This window comes from Pezoporus occidentalis, unplaced genomic scaffold, assembly GCF_034315485.1.
Source record: "Pezoporus occidentalis ecotype Australia unplaced genomic scaffold, CSIRO_AGI_Poc_V1 ctg100, whole genome shotgun sequence".
NCBI classification, from domain to species: domain Eukaryota; kingdom Metazoa; phylum Chordata; class Aves; order Psittaciformes; family Psittacidae; genus Pezoporus; species Pezoporus occidentalis.
The window spans coordinates 201,518-214,499 of record NW_026912780.1 but is presented as its reverse complement, the minus strand read 5'-3'; the positions used below and the strand labels follow the sequence as shown (position 1 = coordinate 214,499).

At 39.9% G+C, this 12,982-nt stretch overlaps 1 protein-coding gene across 16 annotated transcripts in view; it reads right to left on the bottom strand.

The window, feature by feature from the left end:
• Positions 1-6,059: 6,059 nt before the first annotated feature.
• NRCAM (neuronal cell adhesion molecule) overlaps positions 6,060-12,982 on the bottom strand; it is a 68,975-nt gene continuing 62,052 nt past the window's right edge. For 12 of the 16 annotated variants that reach the window (XM_062612205.1, XM_062612169.1, XM_062612179.1 and 9 more), the window contains one exon: positions 6,060-8,441. In XM_062612205.1, coding sequence (XP_062468189.1) covers positions 8,204-8,441 — 238 coding nt within the window. In that variant the 3' untranslated portion in view covers positions 6,060-8,203. Of the gene's footprint in view, positions 8,442-9,017; positions 9,076-12,982 lie in introns of all 16 variants that reach the window. The other 4 variants (XM_062612277.1, XM_062612281.1, XM_062612264.1 and 1 more) reach the window with 2 other exon arrangements.

Below are 12,982 nucleotides of genomic sequence, written 5' to 3'. Positions count from 1 at the left end.
CGAAACCCTGGGCATGCATATTTGTGCAACATGGCAGGCTGGGGACCAGGTATTTTTCCTCCTCTTCACTAAATATAATAGAAAGTCAGTCAGAATTAAATCGAATTTACAGTAGCAGCTTAGATCTTTGACATGATGCCACGGGCTTTATCCAGCTGTCACGGAAACCATACTATCTTCTAAACTTCCTCATTTTACCTGAGCACCTCAGGTTAAGGGGAGCAGGTCGAAAGGCTGGCTAGGTCCCACTGACAGGGGCCATCTCTTGCCCTCCCTCACTCCCCAACATGTAACATATGCAAATGTAGTACTTGCAAGCTGGCTTCAATTCTATCCTGTGAGGGACAAAGCCAGTGCTGCCAAATTAACTCACAGTTGAGCAAACTTCTCCAACCCCAAATGAAGGATCCATCTTTTGGATATTAAACACGATATGAATGTTTTATGAGCTCATCTGCATGTCAGCACGGTAAGGAACTTTGTGTATATTTTTGTTGCCAAAAGTCATGAGATCACACGGATCACAATTTTCCTCCTTACTTACAGTCATGATGGATCACATATACTGTCTGTCAGAGTCCTGTTGACATGTATTTATCCTGACAGTTTGGTCTAAAGTTTCCACTTCATGTGTACAAAGAGCAGCAAGACATCCCTTCAGAAATTAAAAAAATATGGCCTGGCAGGCTTATTTGCACCTCAGTGGGGGGGCATCATTTGGGGGCAGATTCCTACAAGTAGGACATTCAGTTATTCCTATCTTCTCATGATACCAGTTGCTGCTTCTGCCAGCCTTCTGAAATGCTTCCTCCTAAGAGAGGGGGAAGACAGAGAGAGGGAGTGAGACAGTGTCCTGGGTTCAGCAGTAGCAGTCATTTTATTCCTTCTTAGTAGCTGGTGCACTGCTGTGTTTTTGACTTTCAGCCTGGGAATAGCGCTGGTAACACCAATTTTAGTTACTGCTCAGTAATGTTCACTCTGATCAAGGATTTTCAGAGTCCCATGCTCTGCCAGGGAGGAGGGGAAGCCAGAAGGAAGCAGAGTCAGGACACCTGACCCAAACTAGCCAAAGAGGTATTCCATACCACAGCACGTCATGCCCAGTATATAAACTGGGGGCAGTTACCCAGAAGGGCTAGATCACTGCTTGGGTCGGGCTGGGTATCAGTTGATGGGTGGTGAGTGGTTGTATTCTCTTCCCTTGTTATTTCCCTTATCATTACTATTATTGGTGGTAGCAGCAGTGGTTTGTGTTATACCTTAGTTACTGGACTGTTCTTATCTCAGCCCGTGGGAGTTACATTCTTTCAATTCTCCTCCCCATCCCTCTGGGAGCGGGGGGAGGAAAAGTGGGGGAGTGAGAGAGCAGCTGTGTGGTTATGAGTTATTAGCTGGACTTAAACCACGACAGTTCTTTGTGGCACCCAACATGGGGCCTGAACCCATGACCCTTGCCCATACTATCCCACACACCCTGCCACTCCTGACTCTCCAGCCTCGGGGAAAACCTCTTGGTCCTCCTAGATTGTCGTCTAGCCCTAGACAAGATCCAAACCCAACTCTGCTTAACTTTCGAGATCAGACAAAACGGTCGTGTGTAAAACACCCTCTGTATGTGTGCCAACATGCTGATCCCCATCACAATCAGCAGGCAGGTCTCAAAGGTACTCAAAGGCCATTCAAAACCTTCAGAACCCTCAAATGATGCTGTAAATAGTCTGGTGGGGGAGCTGGGAACGTAAGGGAATGTCTCTTTCACAGGGGAAAAAAGGAGGAGGGGAAAAAAGATGAGTAATTGCTATACACTTCTATTATATACATTCCAAAGTATAGAAATGGTGACCACACACACACAGTACACACACAGAGTACACACACACAGTATGCTAGAGATTGGAAGGGACCTCAAAAGATCATCTAGTCCAATCCCCCTGCCGGAGCAGGAACACCTAGATAATGTTACACAGGAATGTGTCCAGGCGGGTTTTGAATGTCTCCAGGGAAGGAGACTCCACAACCTCCCTGGGCAGCCTGTTCCAGTGTTCCGTCACCCTCACTGAGAGGAAGTTTCTTCTCAAGTTTAAGTGGAACCTCTTGTGTTCCAGTTTGTACCCATTACCCCTTGTCCTATCATTGTTTGCCACTGAGTAGAGCCTGGCTCCATCCTCATGACACTCCCCTTTATATATTTATATGCACTAATAAGGTCACCCCTCAGTCTCCTCCAAATTATAGAGACCCAGCTCCCTCAGTCGTTCCTCATAAGGGAGATGCTCCACTCCCTTAATCATCTTCGTTGCCCTGCGCTGGACTCTCTCCAGCAGCTCCCTGTCCTTCTTGAACTGAGGGGCCCAGAACTGGACACAATATTCCAGATGCGGTCTCACCAGGGCAGAGTAGAGGGGAAGGAGGACCTCTCTCGACCTACTAACCACCCCCCTTCTAATACACCCCAGGATGCCACTGGCCTTCTTGGCCACAAGGGCACAGTGTTGGCTCATGGTCATCCTGTCGTCCACTAGGACCCCCAGGTCCCTCTCCCCTACACCGCTCTCTAACAGGTCGTTTCCCAACCTATACTGGAACCTGGGGTTGTTCCTGCCCAGATGCAGGACTCTACACTTTTCCTTGTTATATTTCATCAAGTTATTCCCTGCCCAACTCTCCAGCCTGTCCAGGTCTCGCTGGATGGCAGCACAGCCTTCTGGCGTGTCAGCCACTCCTCCCAGCTTAGTGTCATCAGCAAACTTGCTGATAGTACACTCAATTCCCTCATCTAAATCGTTGATGAATATATTAAATAATACTGGTCCCAGTACTGACCCTTGAGGCACTCCACTAGTTACAGGCCTCCAACTAGACTCAGCCCCATAGACTACAACTCTCTGGCTTCTCTCCTTCAGCCAGTTCACAGTCCACCTCACTACCTGATCATCCAGTCCACACTTCCTCAATTTAGCTGTGAGGATGCTGTGGGAGACTGTGTCAAATGCTTTGCTGAAGTCAAGGTAGACCACATCCACCGCTCTGCCATCATCCATCCACCGTGTTATTTCCTCATAAAAGGCTAAGAGATTGGTCAAGCATGATTTCCCCTTGGTGAAGCCATGTTGACTGCCCCTCATAACCCTCTTATCCTTGATATGCCTTAAGATGGCACCAAGGACAAGGTGTTCCATCACTTTCCCAGGGATGGAGGTGAGGCTGACCGGTCTATAGTTACCCGGGTCCTCCTTCTTGCCCTTTTTGAAGACCGGAGTGACATTTGCCTTCCTCCAGTCCTCAGGCACCTCTCCTGTTTCCCAAGACTTGGTAAAGATGATGGCGAGTGGTCTAGCAATGACTTCTGCCAGTTCCCTCAGCACCCGCGGGTGCATCCCATCTGGACCCATGGATTTATGGATGTCCAGATTGCCCAACTGGTCACTAACCCATTCCTCATCGACTAAGGCAAACCGCTCCGTTGACCTGGCTTCATCTAAGGTCTCAGGGGTACAGGGCTCTTCAGGACTGCCTGCCACAGAGTAGACAAAGAAGGCATTCAGTAACTCTGCCATCTCTGTATCTTCTGTCACCAGGGCACCCATCCCGTTCATCAGCGGGCCTACATTGCCTCTGGTGTTAGTTTTGTCTGCCATGTATTTGAAAAAGCTCTTTTTGCTGTCCTTGACCCTTCTCGCCAGGTTTAATTCTAAGGAGGCCTCAGTCATCCTAGCTGCCTTCTTACATCCTCTAGCAGCAGCCTTATATTCCTCCCAAGTGGCCAGCCCCTCTTTCCATGACCTGTAAACTCTCCTCTTCCACTTGAGCATACCCAGCAATTCCCTATTTAGCCACGCAGGTGGGTAATGCAAGCCAGATCAGCTTCATGATCAATGATTCTATTGTTATTACAAGTCATTACCATAAAGTACAGTGAAACAAGAACCTTAGCCCAAGACCCCCAGCCAATAAACACTAACACAGCAAATAGCAGCTGGAAGTAAGGTACAACATGCTGAAACTCCAAGATCAAGAGCAACAACTTTGGCAGCCAATAAATCAGCATTGTGACAAGTGACTATTAAGTCAAAACAATAAATGCTTATCACACATACGAGTAGACACACTCTGGTTAGATCTGTCGTTATCTCAACCCTTTGGGCCTCACAAAGAACTGTTGTGGTTTAAGCCCACCTGGCAACCCGGAATCACTCAGCAGCTCACTCACTCCCCCCATTTCTTCCCCCCACTTCTGGAGGGATGGGGAGGAGAATCAAAAGAATGTAACTCCCACAGGCTGAGATAAGAAGAGTCCAGTAGCTAAGGTATAACACAAATCACTACTGCTACCACCAATAATAAAATAATGATAAAGGAAATAGTAAGGGAAGAGAATACAACCGCTCACCACCCACCGACCCACACCCAGCCTGACCCAGGCAGTGATCCAGCCCTTCTGGGTAACTGCCCCCAGTTTATATACTGGGCATGATGTGCTGTGGTATGGAATACCTCTTTGGCTAGTTTGGGTCAGGTGTCCTGACTCTGCTTCCTCCCGGCTTCCCCTCCTCCCTGCCAGAGCATAAGACTCAGAAAGTCCTTGATCAGAGTGAACATTACTGAGCAGTAACTAAAATCATTGGTGTTATCAGCGTTGTTCCCAGGCTGAAATTCAGAAACACAGCACTGCACCAGCTACCTTCTTAGGTAGAAGGAGAAAAATGACTGCTACTGCTGAACCCAGGACAGACAGAAACACAGCAATTACTTTTCAGGAATTATTGAAATCTCATCCTCTTCCTGCTTTTCTCCCTAGTTCTTCTTTCAGAGAAGAAAACAATTCCATACTGTAGCTAATATTTCTTTGTATATTATTTATATAGGTTCTGCCTTAAAATAGGCCAGGCAGAATATGAACAGAATCTGGTTCCTAAAGTTTTTGCCACTTTGCCTCTGCCATGTGGAGCCACAAGGAAACTGTACTTTCCTAGGAACAATGTGAGAAGAGTTTACAAGAAAAATTACCACTGGGTATCCTCTTTTTTATACAGTCACTTCAGTGAGAAGAAAACTGAAAGCAAAAGTTCACTATAAGGAAAATATAGCAACTATACATATTAGTACACTTTGGGGAACATGCACAAAGAACGTACGTGTGCCTCCAAAAACGGTTTTGTCCCAACAAAGCCCAGGCAGCTCAGACCCCTCTTTTCACGAATTATTCTTTAATCAAAACAGAAACAGCTGTATTTCATGTCTCCCAGTCAATGCACATTGCTGGAAAAATCAACAGACACCTGTACAGAGAAACAGGCAGCCCAGTATCTGAAGGCGCCAGAACTGGCACTATGCAGATGACAAGGTTTTCCACAGCCAGGGTTTTCCAATGACACACAAGAGGGCTGACAGGATGGCTTCTGATTCAGTGATAAAATCCCTCTTTCCAGCATCATGGCCAAACATCAACTCTCTGATGTATCTCCTGACGCATCTGGACCTCTTGGAATCCATGGCCCTCCTGCAGTCTTCTCTGCAGAGCAGCTGCCCTCCTGCCCAGTCTGTTTCCATTCATACACAGAATAGACAAAATCTGAAAAGAGCATTGCAATGGATTTTGTGCACTATAAAAGATGATACTTATTTCCTCACCTCATGCACCTTTTAAAAACAGACACCCAGAACTTTCTGTGTCAGACAGTTCCTTTAGGACACAAAATCCTGATTTGGGATCCTACCTGAGGGCTTACTTTTGAATTAACATTCATATTTTCTCTTATTCACTCTTGCAGGTCTGGTTTTCTTCTTTGCAGACATATGACTAAATAAAGCACCCATGGAAGTAAAATGTAAATAGCAGATTTCAATGGGAAATGGTCAGACAAACTCACATCCTTTGAAATGGTAGCGTGTAAAGATATGCAACTTTCCATAAATAATTTGGCTGCAGTACCTAAAGTCCTAGAGCTTCATGGGAACAACTTCTGCCAGAGTTGCTTCATGCTTTTGTCCACTTTGAATTCTTAATTGCACGGTGAATCAGATGTCATTTTTACTGCTAGTGTAAACAGAACAAACGGTGAAAGTTTAAAACCACATTTATTTTTAATACAAAATCTGTTGCACTATTACAGAAGTGAGCCTTATGTTTACCCCCACATGCACAGATAATTCAGCATCTACAATTAAATAAGAGTAAAACTGTATTTCTCTTTTACCAAAACCATTGGCAAATCTTATTAAAAATGTTCTCTTTGTGCTTTGTAATCAATGTTTATAGAATTAATTTCTTATTTTGGTTCCCATTAAGAAAAATGATCAATGGAAAGCTCAAAGGTGCAAATGCAGCTTAATACAGCTAGCTTACTTCAGTTGTGCTTTACCTACAATATATACACGAAAGCTGCAAGGTGTACGGTGTAAAACAATGCACTGGCAAAGCTCTGAATGGTTCAATTAGGAATCTGCAGTAAAGAAGCAGAACAGTTCACTATTTTGTTTTCACAGCAAAAAAAAAAAAAAAAAAAAAAAAGTATTTAAGTAGATGCTTTAAAATACCATGCACACCATTGGCTATAGTACTTCTTACACAGTACAACGTAAGCTTTCTTGGTTTATTTGTATGTAACACCTAGAAGCATATAGCATCTACACTTTAAGTGTATTTACAAATTCAACAAAATATCTACATATAAAAAGCTTACTTAAAATTAAACTTGATGCAAGTTATGAAAAACCAATTTATTGGCAAATGAAACTGAGCATTCCTTCAACCATAGGTTGTTATAAAAATTTATATTTGGAGGTAAACTTTTGATTGAAATAGTATGCGAGAAAAGAATTTTTTAACCCATCATGGTAACCTTTTACCACTAAACCATATTAGCACTTGTCAGATTGAGATCTGTGGTTCCCAGCGGTAACCCCCACACTGCTTCAGGGTGTAGATAATTACAAAGCTGCCATACTGATCAGGCCAGGACACAGAGGGAAATGCACTCTCGCTGGTGTAGTCGGCTAGTTTGGATGTTTAACAGTTTATTTTACAAGAGCTTGTACCTTGCTGTGTTAGTGAATAATTAAATTTTGGATTTGTTTTTGGTTTTATTTTATTTATAATTTTCTGAGGCCATGAAAACATGTTGTGCTGGACCTGTCTAGAAAGCACTGATTTTATTTTTAAAGGGAAAAAAAAATCATACTCTTTTCTGTGTAGTTTAAAATATTTAAAACTTTCAATTTTTAGCACAACAGTTTCATAACACGTTTTTTCTTCACATTTTTACTTTATTTGGCAATGATAGTAGTCCGCTAATCACAGTTTACTGCACCAACTGATTTAGTAGTACAGCACATTATGGAATGCATATTGTATAAAGGCACTGAATGTATTTTGCCCTGTGTTTTCTGGAATATTTTCTCTCATTTTTATATTATTTTTTTTTCTTTCCATGACTGTACAAATTTCAAAATGCATTGCAATGCGTATCTTTTATGCCCTAAAATCAATTCAATGTATTTTGATGTAAAAATAGAACACTGTACTGCTGTAATACTTGACAGATTAAAAAGGCTATAAAGTAATAGGAGCAAAGAGCAGATAATAGGGTCTCATTAAGCATCAGCAAATGCAAGTGTCATACTTAAATCATTTAGCAATTATATACTGTACATACTGTTCCTAACTGTCTTGCAAAAAAGACATATGATAGCTAGACATTAAGTCACCAATTTCACAACAATGTCCACAAAGACATTGAAGTTCTATATAATACTACTATAACACTCTGACAATGAAAACGGAATTCATACCCAGGGATTCAGCGGAGGACTGCATAACAAATTGTCAAACCATGTTTTTACAGTGTATGTGAGTTCATCTGTGAATTGTGTAGCTTTTTTTTTTCCTTTTTTTTTATCATGCATTTTACTGTATTTTCAACAGGAAACAAAATTACAAGTTAATGTTATTGTTTGTGTCAGTTCCTTTTAAAAAAAAGTAAAAATACCAAAGTTCTGAACAAAATTTTAGTTTTGTCTTTTGATTCATAGTAATGTACCACTTAATGTGTCATTATGCTGTAAACCTGTATTGACCTGCATATTCTCACAGCATTAACCTCTTGTGGTGAGGAGCTCCATTACCTGCATGTTCATAGTATGAGGAGGAGGATGTACAAGTGCTTTAAACAAATGGAAGATACAAGGGGATCAAGTTCTGTGGTTACACGAATGAATTCATGGCATTTACAGGAGAAGGAGCCTCAGAGCTTTCATTTCCTTCTGCAGGTTCTTTCTCTTTTTTACCACTATATTGTCCAATAAAGGAGCCATCCTCATTGAACTGACCATTTACACCTTCTCCATAGTCAACTAAACTATCATCACTGTCTTCCTTTTTCACAGTTCTGTCTGAAGGTGTCCGGCTTCCTTTTTTTAGAGGTTTATGGTCCTCTGCATCACTGGAGACACAAACAAACAAACAAAAGGAATTAACTGATGTATAATACATTAAGACAAAATCAGCCATGCATGCAGAGTTTATAAAAAGCATGTGTGCAGCCCTATAATCCTTTAGTAAACCCACATCACATTGTAGAGACATATCAATATGATGCAGTTGACATGAACACATGGTGTAGCAATGGTTTAAAGAGAGAATGTTTTCAGTGGAGGGAGGGAGGGGGTTGCAGCTTCTTTTTTTTTTTTTGCCGCATCGTGCATGACTTTTCAATGATAAGACCTGTGCCCTTGGCTTGGAAGCAATTTAGATGCAACTGCAAGCATTAAAAAGTGGGTTGTAAAGTTATATAAATAAAAAAATAATTTATTCTCCAAAGTAACGAGCTTATGATGTGCTGCGAAGTTAGTCTGTTAAACTTCTTGATTTCTTTTGACTCCTTGAACATGAATGAAGAATGATTCTGGTTAAATGAAATATACTGATTTTTTTTTTAATAGTATAAAGAAAATAAAAGTGCTGCATTTCAAATAATTTGTTACAAAATGCAGGGCAGACTTGCATTTTTCAACCTTACCTTTCAAGAGACCTACATATTCCATTAAAAGGGTGCAGAAGAAACAAATGAAAATAGCCTAAGAAGAAAAGCAAAGTCCATATCCTGATAGTGATCAGTATTTTATCAATAGCAATTTGCTCTTAAAATTGCTAAAACATTTACTGTATTACAGGTAAAGCAACAATTTAGCTTACAGTAGCTAGAACTGAAGAGCTGAGAGCATGCTTAGCCTTTTTCATAATTTATCAGATCAACCTCCCTGTCCTAATCTGTAACTGGTAACATGGTTCTGATGGTGATATTGCTGATTTGGAGGACAATAGGAAATGGGAAGGAAAGAAAGGGAGGAGAGATCCCCATAGCAAAGTCCTGTGGTCTTTCTCTTGTCAGTGGAAAAGCTGCAATCACCATCAGCATCCTCACATGACTCTGCAGTTGTGGTAGGCTTGCATTTATTGAAAGAGAAATAGGTGGGCTCTTTTTGGAATCCTTTACACTGCACTTCAGTTTCAAGATAAAGATTTCAGCAGCAGCTCCAAAGCATTTTGAATTAAAACCCACTATTGCCAGCTGCACTTCTTTGTGCAAATATTCACCTTTTCTTAAATAGAACACATGACTTTATTTGCATGTAGGGTACAGAAGAGTTAGCGATACTTGGTTTTTATTTAAAGACTCCCAGATTACAGAAAATACAGAGAAACATGTATAGAATAGCGAAGAAATTAAAATATATTTTACAATATGCACAATACTAGACTGAATATATATTCGGCAAATTATTTTACCTAATACGTAAACTCAAATACCTTAGCTCTTACAAGGTATTTTCTATTTGTTGCTAATTAAGATCTTTGAACACTTGAGAAACCATATCTATATAGCATATAGAAGGTCACACAAATTATATCATTAGTTAACAGATGCCCTGTTGAGAAACATTTCACCATCGCTAGAAAACCACTACACCAGTTTTCCATCAACTTGCTTCTCCTTATCTCATCATCTTTTTTACCTTTGAAGACTCAAAGTTATCACTAAACGAAGTATACCACTACACTCTAAAAGAAGGATACCTTTAATATGCATTTACTTACAAAAAAAGTATACCAGGAATTTTATCCTTCTATGCATACACAAGAAAGAAGTGGTAGGAGTATCTATCTTTTTAACAAGTAAGAAAACTTTCTTGTTTAAAATACACAAAGGCAAAAATTCTAAACTTGACTATATCAGTCTTGATTTTGTTTTCAGTTATTGCTGTGTACATGGCACACACAGAAATATCACTGACATGCTCACTGATACTGTAAACATACAGGCTAGTAACATTTAAATGAATGCTACTCCAAAATGTCAAGCATCCAGCAGCAAAGTGAAAATGTTAGAACACTGCAAACACAAACAAACTACAGAGACATTACTGAAGAGAGTTCATTTTGGAAGGACTCTATATTTAAAAGGTTGAAGATAGAATTGAGTATGTAAAAATCACACACACAATATAGTTTACCCACTGCCCTCGTCAGAGGGTATTAGAGTCATTAAAATAGGTTATTCAAGCCAAATGAAGATCAGACCCGCACTTTGAACTAGGAAGTGGACATACTCCCCAAATAAAGAATGACCTGCAGTGGTTAATGCTTTCTGGGTAATCACATGAAGTAAAGAACATTGCACATATGATTTGCTGTTTAATTTTAGGTGAACAACTTCATATTCCTTCATATTGCTTATCCCATAATATGAAGGAATGAAAATAAATTAAAATTACATTTGTACCATATTCCAACTGGTCAAAAAACTGTGCAAATATTCTGAAGTGTGACCCCACTCAGTGTATTTTACTAGTCTGAATAATACAGTATATAAATAATACACCATCACTGTATTAAAAATATCCAAACTTTGTGTTTAATCCAACAAAAAGCTTGATTTCAGTTTTTAACTTAGCTAAATCTGGGTACAGGAACTTCTGCTTTGTTTTGCTGTTAGGGTTTTGTTATTTGATTTTTTTGTAAACAAAGTTTATTTATTAGGCAACAAAGAAGAAATACACAGTTGGTTGCATTGTGTCTGTGATTTTCCTACATTTTAGTAAGGATACAGTTTCTACTGTCTGCATAATTGAAAACAAGCAAACAAACCTGCAGATTTACCCAGGAGTGCACCTGCACGGAGGTGAGTGCTGGTGTGAGAGCACCATTACAGCAGATACAAAATCAAATCTGAACCTGAGGATTCCCTTTCCTTTTGCACTATTCAAGTCCAGAAAGAAGTTCTGCCAAATCTCTGGCAGTGGAAAAACAAGTGGGATTATCCAGGGTGCTTTCCCCTCCTTGTTTGGGCAAAGGAAACATATTCCATGGCATTATTTATTCTTTATCAAACTGGATTATGACTCTTAGACAAATATAATGTTTTGGGTAGAAGGGAAACAAATCAAGGAAGAAAGGAAAAAAACCCAACCCAGAAACCAACCGAACAAAAAACAAGCAGGAGAGGGAGAGAAAAGTGAAGAAATCAATGTTTTGGACAGTACTTTCTTACCCTGAGGTGCAAAACTGAGAAGGAACTCTGGTGCTCTGGGGAAATGAATATATTTTCTGTTTGCTGCCAAGAAGCAAACTGCAAAAGCTGCTGAATTGCATTATTAATATGGATGCCCAAAGAGCTATAGAACACTTCAGGCTGTAGAATATGTAATACTATATTACAAAAACATGTTAAAGCCATAAATTTTGATACAGTACCTGCAAGATTTGCTAATCTTGCTTACAAATGTTCATAAAACTATTCCAAAATGCAACCATGACAGATTGTAATTACTTTCAGTTTTCATTTGTGGTTTTGCTTGCTGACTTCTACACTTAGTGTAATATCATTAAATGAAAAATAGAGTGCAAATTTGGGTTGACTAATATTATAGTGGAAAACTGAAGTTTTTGAAAAGCGTCACACATGCAGTACATACAATTAATAGTGAAACAACAAGTACTGGGAGGGAACAAAACAGGAAGTGAAAATGGGTATAGGTTCTATATTTAGACTAAACAGTCATGAAAGTTAAGTGTAGTGATACCTTTCTATTTGTTTTATTATAAATAAATTCCAAACTAGTGGCTTTTTAAGGATGTAAGTTTCTCAATTAAGACTGACACGTAGAAGCCATTCTGGTAAGTACTCATAGATACCAAGCACATTTCTTGCCCTTTTAGTAAGAACAGAATTTAATGTCAAAGCCTCTTCCAAAAGCATGATTACAACATTTTAAATGAACAATTGCTAATATATGAATGTGTTTCTTTTTCCTCTTAGTTTAATGAAACATATCAAGCTTACAGCTAACGATTAAGAGATGTAAGAAGTATGGAGGTGACAGTAATGTGTAAGTGCAAAGTACAAACTTATTTTTTTAAAAAGTAATTCCATTTCACAAGCTCATCAGTTATTGAAAAAATATGTACCTTGAAATCTCCTTTCTTCTTTCAACTTTTCAATTTTTCTTCCTTAGATATGGGTACATGCAGCAACCAGTCAGAATGGGGAAGACAGTTTTACGATGGCTCTGCAGTCCAGCAGGCAACTAGTTCCCACCAAACTTTGCCACATTCATGGACATGCAAAAAGACTCAATATATGGTTAGCAATATACTACTTTTCCTTATAACACAACTATCAGAAGAAAGGCAGCATAAACCAAACAAAATAGCTAAAGTATTCTGGGTTATTGGACACAGGAGGATGAAAATTGTTGGCAGTAAATTCCTTTTTCTGTGCCCTCAGGTGAACAGCCCAGAAATGTTTAAGTACAAGCAGTCACATAAAGCCACAGAAGTACCTTAAATCAGGGCTACCCTGCACATTCCAGGAGAACCTCTGCCCTAATACCTAACAGGTTTCTGCTCATGCTCCTAAATTGACAGGACTGTGCAGATGAAAGTTACTTTCCCTATGCACCTGAATCAGTTCAGACTTCAACA